General features: G+C 44.9%; 1 protein-coding gene across 1 annotated transcript in view; it reads right to left on the bottom strand.

The window, feature by feature from the left end:
* Window positions 1–25387, bottom strand: part of UNC5D (unc-5 netrin receptor D) — a 721393-nt gene that overhangs the window by 296051 nt on the left and 399955 nt on the right. The window contains exon 5 of the mRNA XM_084807245.1: window positions 5564–5667. Coding sequence (XP_084663371.1) covers window positions 5564–5667 — 104 coding nt within the window. The remainder of the gene's footprint in view (window positions 1–5563; window positions 5668–25387) is intronic.

Below are 25387 nucleotides of genomic sequence, written 5' to 3'. Positions count from 1 at the left end.
AGCAGCTAACTAAACTGTAATCCTCCTGACATCCTTGGTGAGCAGCATCAGCTGGTTTTAATGGTATATATTCCTATCAATACCCATTTGAATTCATCTGTCCCAAACCAGAATGGAATTATCTTTCCATTCTTGCACTTCTCCAAATTTTGTGATACAATAAGAAAACGTGTACACTAGGGGAAAAAAACGCATACAGAAGTTGTGAGCCTTGGGGAAAATAGTGCACAAAAAGGCATATATGGTGCATATATTACACTAAAAAAAGTGTATATGAGGGGAAATCCATCAGAAGAGCCTCCTGGATCAAAGAGCCTTCACCAGTGGTGTAGATGGAGGTCCAGGATGCCCAGCTCAGGGAAGGAAACACTTCTTGGGTTATGCTGTTTCTTCCAGAGTTCTCCCCTTCTCCTCTAAGCACAGGGTCTGTTTATTCTGCTTCTTTCTTTCTTTCTTTCTTTCTTTCTTTCTTTCTTTCAATATTTCTAGGATGCCTTTTAAGACTTTCAGGGCAGAAGTCTTAAAATCCCAAATGATGATGATGATGATAATAAAAATAAAAATAATACCCTGATACAGTAATAAAATAACAATTCATACAAGAGAACAAACATGGGTAGGGATAGGCAAATATGCAATGTTCAAGTTCTCCAAATTCCTCTGCCTCATTTACATTCCCAAATATGAACACCATTTTATCAGGAAAAATGGGCATTTTTAAAAGTGTGCATTTTTCACAATTGACAAAAGTGCATTTTTAAAAGGGCAGATTTTTCCTGATCAAAAATGTGCATCTTCCTCCATAAGCTAAAGTGTGAAAATGTGGTTGGGGGAAAATGTGCATTTGCACATGTGCACAGGTGCACACTTGCACAAGGTTGCATTTTTGGAAGTGCACACTTGCACACGTGTGCACTTTCGAACACAAACGCATGTTCAAGAAACTGCAAAAAAATCCTGAGAATTGTCTTACTGCTCATGTTCACATTCGGGGTTGCCAACAGGACATATTTGCATGAACAGGAACAAAATTCTCATACATCCCTAATAGGGATGGTGGAGAAATCCGCCACAGACTAGGATGTTGGAGAAATCTTCCACAGACACAGACCCCAATGAGGCCTGATTCTATTGAATCTGGCCCCCCGAAGTCCATGGAGGATTGGATCTCTAACCTGCACCTCCAAGAGGAATCCTCACTGGCCGGATCCTCCCCACCGGTCGGCTCCGGAGCAGATTGACTGAGGACACAAATGGCGTCCCGGACGCCATTTGTGGCCATAAAGGCCTTAGTTTAAGGTAAATGCAGCCTTTTACAGCTGCATTTACCTTAAATTAAGGATTTTACGGCTGCAAATGGTGTCCTGGATGCCATTTGCGGCCTCACTTACTCCGGCCCACCGGCGATACGGCAATGGCGGCTGTATCGCTGGCACTTCAGAGCCAGCCAGCGGCTCCGCAGACTCACCACAGAGCAGAGCTGGCCGGTTAGGATTCCGGGGGGGGGGGAGGGATGGATCGCCTCCCCCCCCTGTGGACCCCCATGGATGCCAGGTAAGGCGGTTTCGTACACCCCTACCACAGACTCCAATGAGGATGGATTCTTTACAATCCATCTCCCCCCCCGCCAGAATCCATTGCGGAACGGACTGCTCCCCCCCCTGCCACCCCGTGAACTAAGGTTGGGACGGACCCTACCTGGCGCTGGCCAGTCTGGGTCTTTCCTCTTTGTTCCGCAGCCGTCTGTGGACGCAAATGGCATCTGGCATAGCAGACACCATTTGCATCCCTGCCCTTTGCCGTGATTTGCTACGTAAATATTTATGTAGCCAATCACAAAAAGGGCAGGGACACAAATGGCGTCTGCTATGCCATTTGCGTCCCTGCTCTTTGCCGTCATAGGGTCCGTAGATATTTACGTAGCCAATCATGGCAAAGAGCAGGGATGCAAATGGTGTCCCCTACGCCAGACGCCATTTGCGGCTGCAGCCTGGCAGTGGACGGACGTCCGGCTGTGGACGGCCCTGGCCGATGTCTCTCTGGACTTGCCATGGAGCAGAACTGACCAGGGAGGATTCCGGGGGGAGGGACAGATCGCCTCCCCCCCCAGTGGACCCCAGAGCAGACTGGTAAGTGGGGTTCATACACCCCTAATCCCTAAACACTAGCAATAAAACTTCTGGCCTAGCCAGTACTACAAATCCACAACACAATTGTAGCTACAAACTAGAACAGTGTGGTAAAAGGTAGTCAGTGGAAGGCCCAAGTAAAAATGTAAGTCTTCAAGGCCTTCTTAAATGCAATGATTGTGCCTGATGGACTCGTAATAGCAACCCATTCCAGAGGTGTGAGGCCACTTCAGAAAAGGCCCTCTGTCATGCACTTGCCACCGAACTGCCCTAAAATGTTGGGCAAGTGAGAAGGGCTTCTGCTGCTGATCTTAAAGTATGGGCAGGCTGGTATGAGTGCAGATGGTCCTTCAGGTCTGCTAGACCTGGAAGTGCCTTGTAGCCATCCTACCCCCTCAACGGCCTCCTGGGCTGACCACTGGGTGCAACTGTGGCATGATTTCAATCTTTCCTATAGCAAAGCAGCTGCCCAGGAGCCCGACATCTTTCTAGGTGTTAGGTGGCTTCCTATCGATCTGAAAGTCCACTGGACTATGAAGTTATTGGGAAGTGGGAAGTGGAGCCCTTTGCCTTGTCCCCCCCCCCACACACACACACTACACTACACCAGAGCTTTGAATCGTTCCCAGAAACAGACCAAGCACTAGTGGAGATGATACGACACTGCTGTTATGTGGTATCATAGAATCATAGAACAGTAGGGTTGGAAGGGGCCTATCAGACCATAAAGTCCAACCCCCTGCTTAATATAGGAATCCAAGTCAGAGCATCCCTGACAGGTGGCTGTCCAGCCTCATCCTGAATGCCTCCAGTGTGGGCGAGCCCACCACCTCCTTAGGGCATTGGTTCCACTGTTGTATTGCTCTAACAGTTAGGACGTTTTTTCTGATGCCTGGAATCTGGCTTCCTGTCACTTGAGCCCATTATTCCGTGTCCTGCACTCTGGGATGATCGAGAAGAGATCCTGGCCTTTCTCTCTGGGACAACCTTTCAAGTACCTGAAAAGTGCTATCCTATCTCCCCTCAGTCTTCTCTTCTCAAGGCTAAACATGCCCAGTTCTTTCAGTCTCTCTTCATAGGGCTTTGTTTCCAGTCCCCTGATCATCTTTGTTGCCCTCCTCTGAACCCTCTCCAGGTTGTCTGCATCCTTCTTAAAGTGTGGTGCCCAGAACTGGACAGAGTACTCCAGATGAGGCCTAACCAGTGCTGAGTAGAGGGGAACTAGTACTTCCCGGGGTTTGGAAGCGATGCTTCTATTAATGCAGCCCAAAAGAGCATTGGCCTTTTTTGCAGCCACATCACCTTGTTGGCTCATATTCAGCCTGGTAATAGCACCTGGACCTGGTTACAGTCTTGCTGCCATATTAGCTGAAGTTTCCAGGCTGTCTTCACAGGGAGCCCCACACTGCAGTGATCTAGAGGAGAGATCACCAGGTCATGGATCAGTAAAGCCAGGCTACCTCTATCCAAGTAGGGTCGCAGCTGGTGTACTAGCCTGTAGCTGTCAGGAATGCCCCTGTTGCCTTCTGAAACCCTCAAGTAGCCAGGATCAGCACTCAGACAAAAAGGCTCTTTTCCAAGGCTTTATTTCCATTCAAACTAATGATGCTTACAGATGCTAATTGCCTGAGACTAGGTGGAAAACTCAAAGGAGCAGCCTACCAGGGGATTCTAAGCGTTAGGAACGTCAGTTGGTTTCCATTTGGAGAAAAGCGAAGCAAGTCTCTGAACTTAAGGAGTAGGAGGGGAAAGTCCCCCCCATCCCATGGGGCCTCGGGGCCCAGCTGTTTTCATCGTGCCAGTCAGGCTGAGCGCCTCCTCTCGGCGCCTGCAACCTCCCACTTGTCTCTGCGCCTGCGCCTCACGTCTAGAAGCTCAAGTTGTCCCTCCCTCTCCATGCCAGGGTCACTGTCACTCCCAGGAATGTGAGTGGGGGGGGCTCTCCCTCCTGCTGCACCTCTGAAAAGCAAGCGGGTTCCTCTCCCACAGATTGTATCTCTTCCTCAGAATCAGAGCTGCTTTGGGACTCTATGGGCTAAGATCCAACCCTGACAGTAGCATGGCAGAATATGCCCCATGCTTCAGAGGACACTTGTGGTTCTAGTGACACAAGCAACTCCAAACCATGAACCTGATCCTTTAGGTGGAGTGCAACCCCTTCCAGAAGAGGCTGAACACCACTTTCCTGGAATGACAAACCACCCATTAAAAGTACCCCTGTCTCATCTGGATTGAGCTTCATTCATAACTGGAGTCTGGATCTGATCAGCCATAGATCTGATAATCTACCAACACATACTTGAGCATCTTCTAGGTATCTAGAATCAAGATCAGTTATCCATGGTGCAAGTCATACATTACTACAGTAGCATGGGAGATATGTGGGAAGGGACCTTGCCATCCTGCATTGATATTCTAAAGATGTTTGCTGGGGTGGCGTAGAATCATACCATGGCAAAACTGCTGCTTTGCTGAAGCAGTATCATGTTGTTACAGTTATTGGACAGTCAATCCTTTCATTAGAAAGATTACTGGTTAATGGCCTGGGATAGCTGGCAGATGTTTCCTCAATGGGAGCAAATGGTTAGGAAATAGTTGCAGATCTCAGTATTTTGAATGGGACAACCATCCGAGCTTGGGAACACTAACACATCCCAGGAAATGTGTGTGTGTGTGTGTGTGTGTGCGCATGCGCATGCACACACATGTGCACATGCATGGAGAGAAAAGGTTGTGAGCTGAAGCTGTCTTGTGGGTCCAGGTATCTCTCTGGGGTCGGGAGCTGATGTGGGATAGTGGACAAGCTGACTTATTACAGCACATGCTGCTTGCTTCCACTTATGCTCTACTTGCGTGTTTGAACATAAATCAAGTATTACAAACATATCAGAAGTCTCCAGCCTTTTCTTCAGCAAAGGAAGCCAAACCCAGGTATCACTGCCCCTGGAACTTTTCGCCACTCAGGGAAACGGAAACAACGTGACAATATCCATCAGACATAATTCCAGTTCTTGGAACCTATCCAAGCACTGACTCAGATGCATTTGGATGAGGCTTATTTATGTTCTACTGCTGTAAGCAATGTATCATCAGAGGATGGGTTTGCTATCACTCTCTTTTCATGATTAGATAAATCTTGCATTTAGTTGGAGAGTGTGCCGTAAGATTCAATATACATTTCAAAGCACAGAGAGTACACAGATATCATTTCACACAGAAGACTTAAAGAATATCTGAGCCTTTCTTACACTGTTTACATCAATGTCCAGTCATACCACATGTGAAAGAGAAATGAGAGGGGCATTTGTAATACGAATGAGTATGCTGGCCTACCTTGATTTTGCATTCCCATTACAACCCAATTAAACCAACAGTGTTGACAAAGCGGATACTGGTTTTTGCAAAATGCCAAAGGCCTAGGCCTCATCTCTCACCTCCGCTGCGGGCACTCCCTCTGGTGGCCGACAGTGCAATACTATCATTCCTTCAATAGGCACTTCCTTTCCCTGGGGGTCTTGCTCAAAGTTTTTGCGTAGATCTGTAAAGAGGTGTGGGTTAAGAATGCAAAAGGTTAAAAAGTAGTAGTCAGGTTAGTCTCATGCAGAAAGTACAAATTGCTTGTCTTCTGCAACTTGAAGACTAGCATGAACTTTCATAGGCAAGCACCGACTTCATTAGATGCGTAAAGCTCAAGACAGCATAGGTGGCAGCATATGAGGTGTTGTGAACCTGGGTCTCCCCAATCCTAGACCAGCATTCTAACCACTATGCAACACTGTTCTCCTTAAAAAAACAAAATAACAAAACAAAACAACAACAACAACAACCTATTATTCAATGTGAGACGAAAAGATGTACAAGCACTTTCTGAAAACTGAGATCTCATACATAGGCCATTTGACTGAAATGAATGAGAATCAATCACAAGAGGCTCACAAGCCCATGGCTGCTGATAGATCCAGGCACAGATACATTCCTCTAGGCTGTTGCATCAGTTTGAATGATCATTACAGATGGGATAGTTTCTGATAGTAACTTAACCAACCTTAAGATAGTAACTTAACCAACCTTGATCTGGATTGAGGCAAATGGATATTGTGTCAAATCTGCCAATGAAGAATGAACTGGTATAACAGTCTTTCACATAGCCAAGAGACTTAACAACAACAACAACCATATTTCGTGATTCTGATTTACCTTGTCCAGCTTATTCAGCATCACTAATATATTGCCATTATTCCAATTTTAATTTGAAATTAGTAAATGTCACATGCACAGCTGGCTCAGTATTTGGACTTCCACTGCAATTATGTAATGCATATTTGTGATCTTGCATGTGGGGGGGGGGGCGGGGGATGGGACTCTATCAATCTATCTCTCTATCTCTCTTGTTGTTGTTAAGTCATTAAGTCGTGTCCGACACTTCGTCACGCATGGACCATAGCACGCCAGGCCTTCCTGTCCTCCACTCTGTCCCGGAGTGTGCTCAAGTTCATATTCATTGCATCGGTGATGCTATCTAGCCATCTCATCCTTTGCCATCCCCTTCTCCTTTTGCCTTCAATCTTCCCCAGCATCAGGGCCTTTTCCAGGGAGTTTTCTCTTCGCATTAGGTGGCCAAAATATTTGAGCTTCAGCTTCAGTATCTGTCCTTCCAATGAGCAGTCAGGGTTGATTTCCTTTAGGATGGACGGATTTGACCTCCTTGCAGTCCAGGGGACTCGTAAGAGTCTCCTCCAGCACCACAGTTTGAAAGCATCAATTCTTCGGCACTCAGCCTTCCTTATAGTCCAGCTCTCACAGCCATACGTTGCTACTGGGAAAACCATAGCTCAGTGCTTCTCCTGCCCTACAAGGAACGCAAATAGCGTTCCCTTATTTTCGCCGTAGTCTACGTAAATCTTTACGTAGACTAGACGTGCCAAAATAAGGAACGCAAATGGTGGCGCACATGGGCCGCCGCCATTTGCATACGCTTTTTGTTTTTTTTTTCAAAGTCACCCGTGATAGGCTACGTGACGATTTACATAGCCTATCACGGCTGACTTTGGAAATCTAGCCGTGATAGGCTACGTAAATTGTTACGTAGCCTATCACGGGTGTGTGTGTGTGTTTTACTTTTTTTTTTCGCGGCTGGGTAGACGGGGCGCTTCTACCCAGCCTGAATTTCGCTGGTGAGGGATGGGGAGCCTCCCCCCGGGCCTGAATTTTGGCTGGGAGAGGCAGGGCACCTCCCCCCCCTCGCCTGAACTTCGGGGGGAGAACCGAAGCGCCTCCCCCCCACCGCAAATCAAGCTTCGAGAACAGGTAAGGGACTTTCATCCATCCCTAGATAATTCTCCCGGCAATCTTAATTCCAACCTGTGATTCATCCAACCCGGTGTTTCTCATGATGTACTCTGCATATAAGTTAAATAAGCAGGGCGACAATACGCAGCCTTGTCGTACTCCTTTCTCAATTTTGAACCAATCGGTTGTTCCATGTCCGGTTCTTACTGTTGCTTCTTGACTCTCATACAGGTTTCTCAGCAGACAGATAAGGTGGTCTGGTACTCCCATCACTTTAAGAATTTGCCACAGTTTGTTGTGATCCACACAATCAAAGGCTTTAGTGTAGTCAATGAAGCAGAAATAGACGTTTTTCTGGAATTCTCTTGCTTTCTCCATGATCCAGCGAATGTTGGCCATTTGATCTCTAGTTCCTCTGCCTATTTGAAACCCAGCTTGTACTTCCAGTAGTTCTCGGATCACATACTGCTGAAGCCTAGCTTGTAGGATTTTGAGCATCACCTTGCTGGCATGTGAAATGAGCGCAATTGTATGGTAGTTTGAACACTCTTTGGCATTGCCCTTCTTTGGAACAGGAATGGAAACTGACCTTTTCCAGTCTTGTGGCCACTGTTGAGTGTTCCAAATTTGTTGGCATATTGAGTGCAGCACTTTAACAGCATCATCTTTTAGGATTTTAAATAGCTCAGCTGGAATACTGTCATCTCTGCTAGCTTTGTTGTTAGTAATGCTTCCTAAGGCCCACTTGACTTCACTCTCGAGGATGTCCGGCTCAAGTTCAGTGACCGCACTATCATGGCTATCAGGGACATTGAGATCTTTCCTGTATAGTTCTTCTGTGTATTCTTTCCACCTCTTCTTAATCTCATCTGCTTCTGTTAGGTCCCTGCCTTCTTTGTCCTTTATCATGCCCGTCTTTGCACAAAACGTTCCCTTGAGAGCTCCGATTTTCTTGAAATGATCTCTAGTCTTTCCCATTCTATTGTTTTCCTCGATTTCTTTGCATTGTTCATTTAAGAAGGCCTTCTTGTCTCTCCTTGCTATCCTTTGGAACTCTGCATTCAGTTGGATATATCTTCCCCTTTCTCCTTTGCTTTTCGCTTACCTTCTTTCCTCAGCTACTTGTAAAGCCTCATCAGACAGCCACTTGGCTTTCTTGCACTTCTTTTTCTTTGGGATGGATTTCGTTGCTGCCTCCTGAACAATGTTACAGACCTCCATCCATAGTTCCTCAGGCACTCTGTCTATCAGGTCTAATCCCTTAAATCTATTCCTCACCTCCACTGTATATTCATAAGGCATATGATTTAGGTCATACCTGAACGGTTTAGTGGTTTTCCCTACGTTCTTCAATTTAAGCCAAAATTTTGCAAGAAGCAGATCATAATCTGAGCCACAGTCAGCTCCAGGTCTTGTTTTTACTGACTGTATAGAGCTTCTCCATCTTTGGCTGCAAAGGACATAATCAATCTGATTTCGATATTGACCATCTGGTGATGTCCATGTGTAGAGTCGCCTCTTGTGCTGTTGGGAAAGAGTGTTTGCTATGATCAGCGTGTTCTCTTGGCAAAACTCTATTAGCCTTTGTCCTGCTTCATTTTGTACACCAAGGCCATGCTTGCCTGTTATCCCGGTGATTTCTTGACTTCCTACTTTAGCATTCCAATCCCCTATGATGAAGAGGACATCTTTTTTGGGTGTTAGTTCTAGAAGGTGTTGTAGGTCTTCACAGAACCAATCAGTGTCAGCTTCTTCAGCATCAGTGGTTGGGGCACAGACTTGAATTATTGTGATGTTGAATGGCTTGCCTTGGATTCGTACTGAGATCATTCTGTCATTTTTGAGATTGTACCCCAGTACTGCTTTTCCCACCCTTTTGTTGACTATGAGTGCTGCTGCTCCATTTCTTCTACAGGACTCTTGCCCACAGTAGTAGATATAATGGTCACCTAAATTAAATTTGCCCATGCTTGTCCATTTTAGTTCGCTGATTCCCAAGATGTTGATGTTCAATCTTGCCATCTCATGTTTGACCACCTCCAGCTTACCTTGATTCATTGATCTTACATTCCAGGTTCCTGAACAATATTGTTCTTTATTGCATCGGACTTTCTTTTCACCACCAGACACATCCACAGCTGAGTGTCCTTTCGGCTTTGGGCCAGCCGCTTCACTCTTTCTGGCACTACTTGGAAATTCCCTCTGCTCTTCCCCAGTAGTATATTGGACACCTTACGACCTGAGGGGCTCATCTTCCGGCGTCGTATCTTTTAGCCTTGTGATACCATGGGGTTTTCTTGGCAGTTTGTTTCATTTAAGTGTAATGCAGACACAGATTTTTGGATGGTAGAATTATAATCTACATTGATAAACACAGGGATGGAAGGGGGCTGTTGACTCAGAAGTAAGTCACATTAAGGTCAATAAAGTTAAGAAAGCAAGTAGGCATAGGATTGGAGTTCACCCTAAGTATGCAATCATTAACAGTTACAAAGGAGCTTGTCTCACTGAAATTAGTGGGAGTTAATTGAGAATAGCTATGCCTAGGATGGTGCTGCACGTCTTCCAAGTCTGGAAACAGATTAAATACTTCCTTCCCTGCAGAGAGGATGAAGCTGTCAGAATATCCCTCTCTTCCTATTGCATTGTGATGCCTTTCAGATAATGTTTTTCCTCCCTTATCCTCCCACTCACTTACATATGTTTGTCTCTCTGACTCTTTGTTCTGATCTCTCTCTCTCTCTCTCTCTCTCCCTCTCTCAATGAAAAGCAGCCTTGGGCTTGAGGGGAGGGAAAAATGTTGTGCTGAAATTAATCTAATTTCATTTTGATTGCAACACCACTAACACACAGCCCATTGGAAGAGTGTACGTTCCAGTGATATCAGCAGGGTTTCATCCCAGTGTCAGGATTTTGAAACCAGGTTGAAATCCCAGGTTTTAACTGGCTTGTAAATCAGTGCAAATCAAATGCTACATAGATTGGGCTAACACCCTGATCCAAAGCACACAGATTTGTATGTAACGTAGTCCAAATGGGTATAGAGGAAGTGACTTCCTGACAAATTTTGCTTAGGATCATACAGCTCCATCCAAGATTGCTAGGTGTAGTGGTTAGAACAGCCTTCCTCTACCTGGTGCTCTCCAGATGTGCTGGATTACAACTCTCATCACCCCAGCCAGCATGGCCATTGGATTATAGGAGTTGTAGTCCAACATATCTGGAGGGCTCCAGGATGTGGAAGGCTGCATTAGAGTATCTGGGAGACCCAGGATCAAATCCTCACACAGTCACCAAGCTCACCATAGGCAATCATTGCCTCCCAGCCTAACCCGCTTCACAGGGATTTTGTGAGGATAAAATCGGCACAAGAGGAAGGGAAAGATCAGTGGATGCTGGTGACTCCGATTTCAGAGGAGCTGTGCCTCCATTCTGGGCTTCAGGCAGAACCAGCCAGAACTCTAAAGGAGCTATCCAAGATGCTGAACCCTATCCCCAAAAACTCCTTTAAGGTTCTAGCTGGTTCTGACTGAAACCCAGAGTGGATTTACAGCTCCACTAACATTGGAGCCCCCAGCCCCCAGTGGGCAGGATATAAATGCAACAAATTTGTACATAAAATAAATAGATGACCCCCACCCACCCCCATGCAGTAATCATGCTTGACTAGTCCATTAGGGGGGAAAAATCCAATGAGAGCAATAGTGTAAGACCTTTCATGAAGATCAGCTACAAGTACAACTACACACATCACAAAGCAGCAAGCAGGCTTTTGAGCTCCCCGGGACTCTTCTTCAGGTTGTATATTCAGTAAGGAGAATGAGATTAAGATGTTTCACAGCATGATGGATATCCCAGAGTCAGCAGTTTGTATCAGCCTTATGATGGAGTGCAGGTGCAGACTTAATTAGGTTAGATACAAACTAGAATTCAGGCTGCTCCAAGGGCTCCTAGGACAGACAAAGAGTGGCTCTTCGTCCTTTGAAAACACACATTACAAATGAAGGATCTGGATCTGCAGATTGAGCAGGGATGGGCAGCCTTTTCACCCCTGAGGGCCACGCGCAATGCCAGGCTGGGAGCTCCACGCATGCACACATAGAACTACACATGCACCAGATGGTGACTTGGGTCCAGACGTATATGCACAGACACAAAGGGCAAGAGAAGTGCTGAAATAGCTGGCTTTTCCCTGCAGCGCAGCTGATCTATAGTAAGTGAGGGGCTTGTAGCTCAGTGGCAGAGTGCCTGCTTTGCATGTAGAAGGTCCCAGGTTTAATCCCTGGTACATCCAGGCAGGACTAAGAAAGAATCCTGCCGGAGAGAGCTGCTGCCAGTCAGTGTCAACAAGACTAGGCTAGACGGCCAGTGGTCATACTCAGTATAAGGCAACTTCCTAACTCAGATATATGTTTGTACCTGTGCTTGCAGACTTGGGGGCTGGGTGTGCAGCAAGGAATTGACACTGCCATTTGAGCCACCATTTTGCATCTGGCTCCACCCGCCAGCCAGTATTTTGTAGGGATGGGAAAACGAGCGATGTTCGAGCTCATCAAGGTGCTAAGTTCTCCACCTTGATGCTCATCTCATTCTCACTCCCAAACACAAGTGTCCCTCCCCACTCCCCAAACAGGAACAGTGCATGTTTGTGAATATGAAAAATGCATACTTTTCCAAGCGTCCCAAATATTCACGTTCCCCCCATGAAGTGGTTTGTGGGGGAAATGCACAGTTTTGAAACTCATTATGCAGCAGTTCCAAGGAAGAGAATGAGAAGCTTATCCACTGGAACCCGCGGTTGATTGATGGGTTTACTTGAGGCAATAGGTCATTGCAAAATGACCAAATCTGCACCTTAATTCTCTTTTGGATTTCACACTTTGCAAATTTTGCAATGCAGTTCTTGGCTCAAAAAAAAAATATCAAAAATGCATTTCAAAATGTGTATTTTAAGATATATGTTGAAATGCATATGCTGTGAAAAAAATATTCAAAACTATATATTTAAATACATTTTTAAAAATGATTGATTTATGTTTAAAGTCACAGATTAATGTGAAAATGATATGGACCAGCAATTGACTGATTCATCCATCCCTATTGGTGGACATGATGAGGGAGGACAAGGCTGCTTTCCAAAATGTTAAGAAATTCATGGACTCAGATGCAGCAAATAGAAAGGAGAGAAGGCAGTTGGTTATGGCTGTTCAACAGCATACACATAAGAACATAAGAGTCAAGCTGGATTAGACTGAGGGTCCATCTAGTTCAGCATTCTGTTCACACAGTGGCCAACTAGCTGCCTGTGGGAAACTTACAAGTAAGATATGGAGGCAACAGCACCATCATGCTCATCTTCCTCAGCAACTGCCTCCGATACTGGAGGTAGTATGTATCCATCAGGGCTAGCAGCCATTGATAGCCTTGATAGACTAGTAGCCTTCTTCTCCATGAATTTGTCTAATCTCCTTTTAAAGCCATACAAATAGGTGGTCATCGCTATAACTTAGGGTAGTGAATTCCATACAGATTCTACAGATACAGAATTCTAGACAGATCCAACAGGGCCTAATGGTGGCCTTCATCAGCTTGTTGAAGCCATCACCAACCAACAACAAATCCAGCATTGGGCAAACTACCAATGGACACCTACTCAGAGCAAGGAGAATTACATCCCCCACAAACAATAACCTACTGCTTGCAGTGAGTGGCCAATGTGCTGACAAGGATTCTGGAACTCTGTAGCAAGAGGCATTGACCATCTATGTTCCCTGTCCCATCCCAACCCTACACAAGGGGGAATATAGGTTTATAGAGATCATGTTGGCAAACTGAGCTCTTCTGAGGCTGTTAAGGATATAGAGCCAAGATGAAAAGCTAGAATCACCTATTCATTCAATCTGACCCACCTCAAGATGACACAGAAAGGGATATCGCAGGCCTCCTCTGCTTGCTTGCTTGCTTGCTTATTTATTTATTTCAGACCAAGAAGAACAGCCTGAGCCATTTGAACCATTTGTCACTTCCACTTCCAAGAGGTGAGATCCTGAGAGGTCTGCACAAACATGAATTCCCTACAGCCAGAAATAAAAGCTGTGCACACTGCCTAACAATGAATGTTTTTGTTTGTTTTTACTATCAGAATTTCTTTTTTAAAAATGCAGAAAATAAAGATGTGTTATTATGACACAATTAATTAAATAAATGCTGAGTGTCACCTTTTCTTTTCTTTTTCTTTTTTTGTGGGGAGGCTACCCCCCCCCCCCGAGTGTCCTACAATGATGCTTTGTCCAGGGCTATAAAATTATGGCCAGACCATTGAAAGAAGACCTTTGCTTCTGATTGTAAAGAGGAGGTGGAGGCGGAGGAGAAATCCCCTTCCAATCCTAATGGTTAATTTCAGACCCCAAAACTCAGATCACCCCTGACCCATTATTAGGGCTCACATCCTACTGAAACCCATCCAAGATAATTCAACCAAAAGTGTCCATGGGTGAACTCAGTCCTACTATAAACACTTACTCATGCTATTCATTTAACTCTCCAGGTCCTGCACCACAGTGAGGATCCTGTCCAGCATCTCCTCTCTCTGTGATGCAGAGCTGGATGGTTCCAGGTCCATTTGGCTGGCCTGATCTTGCTCTACTATAGAGGGATGCAATTTACAAGATAAAATTGTAAACTTGCAGAAGTTTTGGATCTCTGAAGGATTCCCTAACGTGAAGCTAGGTTCCCAAGCATGGTGTGGTAATGGATCCTCTCATCCTGCCCCAGAACAGATCAGAGAAGGCAGGCACACCACACTGTGGGTGGGCTGGTGGTTTGGTGGCCAGTGGCTGCTAAAGGGATCAGGGGGTTCTTATATTGAATCCTATAATTTATTATTGCCCTTGAAAAATAGCAATTGCTCAAAATACATCACCCATCTAAACAACTGTTGAAGTTTTATTTATAAACAAATCCAGTCCCAGCACCCCCAGAAGATAGATTCTCTGTTGTGGCCCAGCTCTGGCACTACAGGGGCCCATATAGTTTATAGCCGCAATTTGATCTGAAGTGGTCCAGAAGGGGTTGGGCCTATTCAGCATGCAGAAAGTCAGAATCAGGGTGACCTCTGTCAGTGTTCTCAGAGGAAAGCAGGTGGGAGTTGTGACTCCTGTCCAGCTGCTAGCTTTGACTTTGGTAGGGAAGGAAGTGGACAGCTTCCCTGTGAGAACCTAACAGAAGAGGGGGTGGGAGAGGAGGTGTCACACAGGTTGAAGTATCGCCCCTGAAGGGCAGACTGGAGACACCCTGTCTGGGCAGGAGCCTCATTGATGGGCTAAAATCCCATGCCAGTTAATTCTTTAGGAGGAGGGGTATTGCAGCCACACCTTCACTTTTAAGCAGATGCTCAGGCTTGGAGCCTTTGCTAGGAACATTCTCGTCTGTCCAAAATCCTTTCTGTGTGGACTTCTCTAACCCTCTAACCTTCTTGAAGCACTCTTCTCTTGGAATTGCCATCCAATTTGGACTCTCGTCTCTTTGAACTCTGTATTGTTAAGAACTTCCCATGAAAAGTACAGCTATACTTTTCATAGACCTGGAAGTCTTGTTCACTATGGATTTGGACCCATGAAGCACAGAGATAGGGATGTCTGTTGCTGGGAAGTCCAGGCTTGCCAGAGTTCCGTGGTGTGCTCAACTTGGTCTGCATTTGCAAGCCAAGCAGTAGATTTCCCTCAGACTCTGGGGACTTTTTGCATATTTGTGTGTGTGTGTGTGTGTGTGTGTATGAGTATGTGCGCCACATTTTGTGCAAATTATGGCCGAAATGTGCATAATTTGCACAAATTAAGAATATAAAAACATGAGAAAAGTCCTGATGGATAGACCAAGGGTCCATCCAGTGCAACTTTCTGTTCACACGATGGCCAACCAGCTGTTGACAGGAAACCCACAAGCAGAACATGAGCACAGTAGCACCCTCCCGTGGCCACAATTTGTGGCCATAACTTGTGGCAGTAATTTGCACACATTTTAAAAAAAACAAGAACAAAAAACCCTGAAAGATCACAAGCTGGCCCGACTCGCTGCAGGCCAAATTGGGCCAGCTAGTGGAAGACAAACTGAAGTCGGGGAGCGGGGGAGAGCTGATGAAAGTTAACTGAACTCCACCCACAACCATATTCCCCCAACCTCCCTACATGGAGATACCAAAGTGGAAGGTATGGTTGTCGAAATCTCTCCGTGTGTATGGATGGAGAGATGGCTCCGTGTATGTCTCTACGGCCATACACTTGAACCTGTCTTGACTTTTGGATTTGAGAGGCCTAGACTGGTGTAGTCCAGTGGTTCCAATGAAGATTTCAAGATTGGGTTAAACTTCTGCATGTGTGGATTTGATTTGTCTTTCTCTAGAATGCTTGCCTTTGATTGCCCTGGGATGGGTTACACCAGGAATCAAGCCCGTGGCCCTGTATTCTGAGCCGTTGAAATGGCAACAGGGAAACCAAGTTGTCTGGATCTCTGACACAGTTATAGTTATTAGCTTTGGATTCTTTGGAATTACTTACGGAGCCTATAGCTAATGGTCACCAGCTAAGTGATTTCTGAAGAATGTAACTGTTAAGAATGTAACCTTTTACCATGGGATTTGCTACAATGACAGAGCCTCACTGATTTGGAGTGTCCTGAGTCAGAATGCCAGAGCGTGTGCTTGAAAGATCAGGTCCATGGCATTCTCCGAATAAAGAGAGGACGAAACACACATCCTGTGGGACGGAGCTCTACAAAGACAGGGCCCACCCCTGAAAATACATTGTCTCTTATCCACCCATCTAATTGATGATAGGCCAGACGTATCATTCCACCCCAGCATTATCAAATGTCTTCTGTTCAGCACATATGCAGGTGTATCCCCTACAGCCGGAATGCGAAACCTCTGGGAACCAGAGGGTCAATTCCACCCTGCCCCCCACCACACCACCAAAAGATTGGTGGTGCAGCAGGAGCAAAGAACTGGCAGTTTGCTGCCAAATTTGGGGAGGGGTGCAGTGGTGAGCACACAAAATGCTAGAGGGCAAACATGTGGGCCATGCGTTGTTCACCCCTGCCTTATCGCAACTTGCTAGCAGAAATCCTAACTATGAGTGGCTTCAAGTTACTTTTTAAATTATTATTATTATTATTGTTTTTTAAGGATGCAGAGCTTTAGTTGACCCCACCTATTGTTTTTTTCTGACATCGTAGGGGGTCTTTAACAGTGGTAGAAACCTTCCCCTGCCCTGTATGATCCCCCATTTCCTCCTCTGTTATCCACATAGAGCACAGATAAAACAAATGCATGGCAATAAAACAAAGTGCCTTTGAGGATGGGGAGAAGGTTGTTTTATCCTTGTTAATGCAAACTGCTAAAGTAGGTATTTTACTTATATCAAGGGTACAGAAGGGCTCCTTATCAAGGACATGTTTGTTTAAGACACACAAACTTACTGGGCTGGGCATGGGGAGAACAAGTAGAAGTGTGGCATACAGGTGTTCCAATAGCAAGTACCAATGTGGCTTGAGAACTTAAGACAGCCAGATCGATCCATCTGCTTCAATTAATTTCTTGCTCCCCTTTCGTGCTTCCATGTTAGGAAAGAAAATTCACAGTACTGAAAAAAAAAGACAGTCAATAAAAATTCAGTTCTGAATTATAGCCCTTTGCAGCCCTGCAAAACTGGGGAATTATCAGTTCCTTCAATGTAATGGCAGTTAATGCAATGGAATAAAAATAATTTACACATTCCAAACAAACCAGCCAGTGAAAAATCACAGCCATTTATAAAAATTACGAGACTGGTGTGCTGCCGTATTAGTTTACCCAAGTCTTCAATTTTAAGTTGCTCTGTCAAGCAGGCATCTTTAGAAAAGAATGTGGGATAAGAACAATATCTGAAATACATGAAGTGAATATGGAGAAAGCAGTCTATCTAGGGATGGCACATGAGCAACCCTGAGCTCGCCCAAAAGGGGCATTTTGTTCATGCTCCAAGAAAATGCACACACGGTGCTCTTGGGCACTCCAAGGAATATATTTAAGAAGATTCTGATCCAGAAGTCATTCTGTGCCTTCACACAAGCACAGTGCCCTGAGATTTATTTATTTTCTAAAAGCAGTATATGCAGTTGGACTTTGAGGTATAGTTCTGACATTACTTTGCAGTAAGGGCTCCTTGGGTGATGTTTATTCTAGACTGTGAAATGGGGGAGATATTTGTGCATTGTGGATGAACACTTTTTATTGTATCGTTTTTAGATTATGTTTTGTATTATTATTTTATTTGTACTATTGTGCTGATTATGGCATATATTGAGTTTGGTGCCCCCTCCATTATATTAAATATATACTTCTGTATATGTGTGGGTGTGTGCATGTGTGTGTCTTTGTGTACGTGCCTCGGAGATTGTTTTCTGCAGTGGTAAGCAACATATGAAGCAGAAGCAGAAGAAGAGGAGAATGTATTGTTTTGCAAGACTTGGAATACTTGTACACTTTTGGTCGCCATATCTCAAAAAAAGTTGCAGAGAAGGGCAATCAAAATAATTAAAGAGCTGGAGTAGGGATGTATGAAAAAATTGTTTCAGTTTGCTTTTGATCACGATTTACCCAGTTCTCACTTTCTGGATCAAACATGGACTTGGACACAATCTGAGGTGGAAGTCTGTACATTTCCAAGCTTGCAGTGTGATTTACAGAGCCCCCCAATATTCATTCAACAGCTATGTACATTTGAAAAATGTGCATGAAAAAAGACATATTTTTGAAAAAAAAAAGGGAAAATATGCACAAAATATGCATGGATTTTCATGCAAAAAAAAGCTTGCAATCTGATACAGACTTGAGTCAGAATGAGCTTTGAGATGGAATTTGAAGAACTTCAGCAATCTCGAGTTTTGCTGATTTGCACATCCCTATGCTGGTGTACTTTCGCCACATAATGAGAAGACAGGATACCCTGGAGAAGATGCTGATGCTAGGGAAAGTGGAAGGCAAAAGGAAGAGGGGCCGAGCAAGGTCAAGATGGATGGATGATATGCTGGAGGTGACGGGCTCAACCTTGGGGGAGCTGAGGGTGGCGACGGCCGACAGGAAGCTCTGGCATGGGCTGGTCCATGAAGTCATGAAGAGTCAGAAGCGACTGAATGAATAAACAACAAAATGCTGGTGTAACAAGCATTGGTGCTTTTTAGTTTAGACAAAAGGTGAATGAGGGAAGGACATGACAGAGGTGTGTACAAGCATGCATAGAGAAAATGGATAAGGGGAAGTGGGTTCTTTTTCCTCCCACTCACTCTCATAATACCAGAACCCAGGGTCATCAATTGAAGCTAAGAGATTCTTGTCAAACAAATGATTGTACCACTCCACACAGTGCATAGTTAAACTACAGAATTCACTACTACAAGATGTAGTGACGGCCACCAATTTGGATGTCTTTAAAAGGAGATCAGACAAATTCATGAAATATCAGTGGCTACTAGTCCTGAGAGTTATATGCTACCTCCAGTATCAGAGGCAGTATGCCCATGTACACCAGTTAGTGGGGAACACATGAAGTGCTATTGCACTCATGCCCTGCTTGTGGTCTTCCCATGTCCATCTGATTGGAAAGAATGCTGGTCTAAATAGGCCTTTGGTTCTAATCCAACAGGTTTCTTATGTTCTCATTTTTAATGCGAATTTTATCATGGCAAGATCCAGGGAAAAGCAAAGCTGTGAAACATACCAGATCTAGCCATATGCACATGCATTCAAATAAGGAGGTTGCTAATATGTAACTGCTGTTCTTCAAGATGAGTCAGCTCAACATACGGATATGAATGTGGGTAATGGGCTTGTGACCATGGTTATAGCTGCATGAGAAATAAGAGCACCTTAAAGGTATCGTCACATTTTGCCTTTACCCTAGGAATGGGTGAACATCCTCCTACTTGCCGCCTCCAGAACAATTGGAGCTTTGTGAGCATTCACACCGCGTATTCACAACACCTCAAAGGCTTTGTTCCCACAAGGAGAGGTTGCTCATAGAAAAACAGCTGAGGGGCAAACCCCAAGGGTTATGTGTGGGGCTGGGCTTCTCACCCCAAGCAGCAGTTTTCCCATGAGTAGGCCTTTAAAGCAATGCCAACGGAGAACTAGCATCTGTAGCATGAGTTATGACTTACAAATGTTCCAGTAACAAATGCCAATGTGGCTTGCTAGCACCAGCAATACACCGTGTGTGTGTGTGTGTGTGTGTGTGCGTGCGTGCGTGTGTGTGGTGCAGGAGTCTGAGGAGGGGGTGGAGTCCAACAGACTCCCCCCCCAAGCCTCCTGGCCCCCACTTGCCAAACAGTGGGGCACTGACGTATCTGGTCGCTGCGCACCCTGGAGCTCAGCAAGTGGCTGGGAGCACCGCCGAGGAGTTGTCCTGCCTCTGCCAGCTGTCAAGGAAGGCACTGACAACCAGCACGGGAAGGAGGGCCTTGGCGGTGTCCCAGCACTCTAGCCCTGGTCTCCTTGAGTGGAGGCCAGGGCAAGAGGGCTGGGGGCTGGCCACACTGCAACCTGTCCTGCCTCCGCCAGCTGTCAAGGAAGATGATGGGTCCATCCATAGATATATGCCATTTTGAAGGGTCCATCATGATTCATGGGGGGACTTACCTGTTACATGTTAATATTCTCTCTGTGTTTGTGTGTGTGTTCATAGTGTACGTTCATGGTGTCTGTGTTGCTCTGATCTGCTGCTGCGTTGAGATAATTTTTTAAAATGTATTTATTTTAATGAACATTGCCTGCATTCATTTTTTTCCATCTCTGTTCTGTTGCTGTAAGCTAGTTTGCATATATTGCTGCACATTAAAAGACTGATTTTAAGACCTCCTACCTGTGCACCAATTTACATAAATGTCTGGCTTTAAAAACAGTTGTGAAACTAAACTAACATTCAGCTCATTCCTGTGCACTAATGCATATTTATTGAAGGACTCTTTTTAAAAGCCATGTTAATATATGCTAATATGTAATGCCTGGATTTTATATATTAATCACCAAAAATGGGATGGTGGAATGCACTTTCGGAGGGGTGCAAAGAGAAACCTTTGCTTTCACATAATACTCATACTACTAATTCTAATTGGAGTAATAGTATGAATGGCTACTAGTCCTGATGGTTATGTGCTACTTCCAGTATCAGAGGCAGTAAGCCTATACACCAGTTGCTGGCAAACATGGGCCGGAGGGTGCTGTTGCACTGATGTCCTGCTGGTGGGTTTCCTGTGGGGAGCTGGTTGGCCACTGTGTGAACAGAATACTGGACTAGATGGACCCTTGTTGGCCTGATCCAGCAGGGCTCTTCTTATGTTCATATGTACTACTAATAATACATTAATATTATTAAACAGGGAGTATGAGCATAACAGCAAGTTAAATTTCTCTGTTTCAGGGATTAGACCTACCCTTGGCAATTTGGCATTACAGTAACTCATCCCTCTCTTCTAGTTTTCCTAGTCCATGTAGTCCACAGATGCATGGCCCTGGGAACTGTGTGGCCACCTCACACTTTTACCCGCAGCCCAGCTGATCAGCTGCAGGAAAAGACTACAGAAAGGAGGAGCTCAGGAGGACAAAGAAAGGAGGCTTTCTTCAGTGGTAAGCAGGGAAACCTATTCTTAACTCCAATCAGTAATCGGGGATAAGAGCGATTTAAAGACATTTAAACTTTTAATACCTAGCTTGAATCTAGACTTTAAATTGGGCTGCACTTTGCATGCCTGAAAGCTGTTACACTGGGACTTACTTCTGAGTAGACATGCACAGAACTGAGCTATGTTTTGTATGCTTGGTGGGGAAACATAGAAATTGTTAAGAACTGCGTGTGCGTGAGTGGGTGCGTGCGAGTGTGCATGAGCATGAAGATACATGTGCATCCCCCAGGCCCTGAGCATATCCCAGATATGGCCCTTGGGGACAAAAAGGATTGTGTGTCAATGAACATAAGTACATAAGAAGAACCATGCTGGATCAAACCAAGGGCCAATTTAGTTCAGCATTCTGTTCACACAGTGTCCAAGTAGACTAGCAATCAAACACATCGTTTGTAGATGTCCAGTGGTGTGATTTATAGTGCTGATCTCTTACAAATCTATTTGTGTTGAAGTGCTACAAGAAACTTTATCAACTCAGAGACTCAGTGGAGGGGCATCAGTTAAATGTGGAATTTCAATGAGAGAAACTTAAGTCTAAATCCCGGGCCACTGAGTGGCCTTTGGCAAGTTGCTTTCTTCCATAGAATTGTATGGCATGGAGGACTGGGCCACGTTGCTGCAATCCCAATCTGGTGCCACTGTGTTAACCTTCCCAGAAAGATTGGCAAGAAGGGGGTGGAGCCACCAGCAGGAAGAAGTGGGACTTTTTTTTTTTTCATTTACGGTGGCCCTGATGTTCTCTCAGCAAGCAGCTAAGGAGGACGAGACAACACCTAGAACAGCAGAAGTGCCTCTGTCACGAAGCCAGGACAGAGGTGTGAAGAACACAGAAGAGGGTGAAGGCCAGTCCTCCTGAGGACACTGAGAACATTCCAGACACTTGTCTGATGGAACAATGGTATGAAACCACCAACTGCAACTAACCCCGATCTAAGAACTCGGCAGCCAAGGGCTTCTCTTATTATTCGCTCTCCTCACAACAGAGTTGTCTTCCTGGAATCTCTCTGTTCCCCTTCCCTATTAAAGAAAGAAGAGGCAACACTCCGGTAGGGAGTCAGCAAAGCTGATCACCGTTGACTATACAAAGTAGGATTCCAAAGAGCAGATTCTAAGAGCATCTCTAGGGGTCTCCTCTAGTGCCTAGGAGCCAAGCCTGAGACTCCTGACACAGTGATGCCACAACAAACTGTAAAGGGCTTTATGCACAGAGATGTACCATAAAGAAACTGGACTGCATTATTATGAAAGGCATGCTTTTAAGAACACAACACCTTCTGCCTACCCTTGAATAAAATGCATTGCAACATCCAAGAGCAGACTTAAAGTTGCAGAGCCAGACAAGCCTGTCACATATTCATTCCTATCTCCTGAAAAATGCAGCAAGCAGATTCTGTTAAATGTTTTGTGCAGCATCTGCAAACTCTTATCACCAGCCACATTTCAGTAGGTTTTCAATTTCCATATTTTTAAGAGGATTTGGGGGGGGGGGTGGAGGCGATGGGCTTATTGTGACACCTGGAGGCCTTACTATCAGCAAAACCAAACTGCCAAATACACTTCAGAGCAAACTAGAGAAAGCCACTGACTAATATAATACAAATAATTTCTGTTCTTGGACATCTACACTCAAACAAACAAACAAACAAACAAACAAACAACGGCATCTTCTAGCTGTCCTCTCTGCAAGAACACCAGCCTTAACTTTGGTTTGAAATGAATCATTCATCCATTTCCATGTTCACAGAATCATATAATCACAGAATCATAGAATAGTAGGGTTGGAAGAGGCCTACAAGGCCATCGAGTCCAACCCCCTGCTCAGTGCAGGAATCCAGGTCAGAGCATCCCTGACAGATAGCTATCCAGCCTCGTCTTGAATGCCTCCAGTGTGGGAGAGCCTACTACGTCCCTAGGGAATTGGTTCCATTCTCATACTGCTCTAACAGTCAGGAAGTTTTTCCTGATGTTAAGCCGGAATCTGGCTTCCTGTAACTTGAGCCCATTATTCTGTGTCCTGCACTCTGGGATGATCAAGAAGAGATCCTGGCCTTCCTCTCTGTGACAACCTTTCAAGTACTTGAAGAGCGCTATCATCTCTCCCCTCAGTCTTCTCTTCTCAAGGCTAAACATGCCCAGTTCTTTCAGTCTCTCTTCATAGGGCTTTGTTTCCAGTCCGCTGATCATCTTTGTTGCCCTCCTCTGAACCCTCTCCAGTTTGTCTGCAACCTTCTTAAAATGTGGTGCCAGAACTGGACATAGTATTCCAGATGAGGCCTAACCAGTGCTGAGTAGAGGGGGAAGTAGTACTTCATGGGATTTGGAAGCTATGCTTCTATTAATGCAGCCCAAAAGAGCATTTGCCTTTTTTGCAGCCACATCACATTGTTGGCTCATATTCAGCTTGTGATCTACAACAATTCCAAGATCCTTCTCGCCTGTAGTGTTGTTGAGCCACGTATCCCCCATCTTGTAACTGTGGATTTGGTTTCTTTTTCCTAGGTGCAGCACTTCGCATTTATCCCTCTTAAATTTCATTCTGTTGTTTTCTGCCCAGCGCTCCAGTCTATCAAGATCACTTTGAATTTTGTTTCTGTCTTCCAAAGTATTAGCTACCCCGCCCAATTTTGTGTCATCTGCAAATCTGATCAGCATTCCCTACATCTCCTCCTCCAAGTCATTAATAAAAATGTTGAAGAGCACTGGGCCCAGCACCCAATGTTGATTGGTTTGTTACAATTACCCCAAACTAATAAGACCCTGGATGTCTTCATGTTGCCTTCTAAGTGCATTGGCCCTGGATTTAACTAGATTTTGGCAGTGAACATAGTTCCAAAGTGGCTTGGAAAATCAGATACAAGGCTTTCTTTCCACATGTCTGGTGGGTTCCAGAGCATTCACCACATGATGCTAGGCCTTTCCGCACACTCCTAGTCACTTTTAACATATCCTGTAGTAATGCAGATCTTCCAACTCATTGTCTCCCAAGATAAAGATGTTAATGGATGCTCTGGTTTCCATTTTGGAACCCGAATGGGCTTTTCCCAACTTTGAATCTGGCATACTTATAACTGACAAATCTTGGCAGATGAATATTTCAGAGAGTATTCCAAGCTTGTTCTGCCCATTTGTAGCTCCAAGCCAGAGGAACATTTGCCAGGAAATTTGCAAGTACTACTTAAGCATCATTTAGCTGTTCTTATGTGCAGACAGCCAATGGGTGCAGCGGAAGGAAGCAGGACTGTGGTGGTAACCCAGCCCACACAAACACACCATATATGTATGTTTGCTTGTCTACAACATGCCTGTAGGCATACAAATTGGAGGTGCATAGGCTCAGGTGTGCAGCTGAGGACTGTGCTTTTCACAGGGTCCCTGACTGTGTGTATGAACCTATGTGTGTTGTGCACAGGGACTACTGTTCTGCCGAATCCTGCCCCCCGTTTTTGGAAACTTTTTTCTGTCCCTGTGAAAGAGGCATTGTTTTTCCTGCCTCTTTGGCAGGGTGGGGGTAATTTCAGATAATTTTGTCCTTGAGGAGGGAGGCAGGGCTTCCACATAACTTTTTAAGTGTAGGCAATTCTTGAGGGGTCATCTTTCATTTTTTTATTTTATTTTTTTAAATTTTAATCGGTCCTGGATTTGTCTTTAGCTATGACTGACAGTTCAAAATTGTTTGCAGTTATATGTTGTTGTTCATATTGTCTGTGTACTTTTATATAAATGGTTTTTAAACTGTTTATATTGTATTTAACATTTTAACTTCTGTAAACCACCCAGAGAGCTTCAGTTATGGGGTGGTATAGAAATGTAAATAATAATAATAATAATAATAATAATAATAATAATAATAATAAGCAGCAGCAGCAGCAGCAGCAGCAGCAGCAGCAGCAGCAACACCCCCTGCACTTTCAGGAGTCCAGGGATCTTCTCCAGCCCAGCAGCTCTTTCTGAACTCCCAGGAGACCATGACACTTCACCCTTTCCAATAGGCTTTCTGGAAGAACCCATTCGGGGGGGGGGGGGTTAAAAAAAATAATTGAAAGAAGACCCCTGAACAACTGCCTAAACTTAAAAAGGTATGTGGATATCCTGTCCCCCTCCACACAGAGAAAATTCTCTGAAATTCTCACCTCTCCCAGCCTCTTTTCCAGAGTTTTTGCTCATCCTCCCACCCCCAAGCCAAAAATGGAAGAATCTAAATTTTCGGCACAGCACTAATAGGAACATTGCAGATGAAGAGAGAAATGAACTCACAG

The sequence above is a fragment of the Heloderma suspectum genome, chromosome 6 (assembly GCF_057233095.1).
Source record: "Heloderma suspectum isolate Gila_16-S chromosome 6, 16-S_ref, whole genome shotgun sequence".
In the NCBI taxonomy this organism is placed as follows: Eukaryota; Metazoa; Chordata; class Lepidosauria; order Squamata; family Helodermatidae; genus Heloderma; species Heloderma suspectum.
This window is presented reverse-complemented; position numbering and strand designations above follow the sequence as displayed.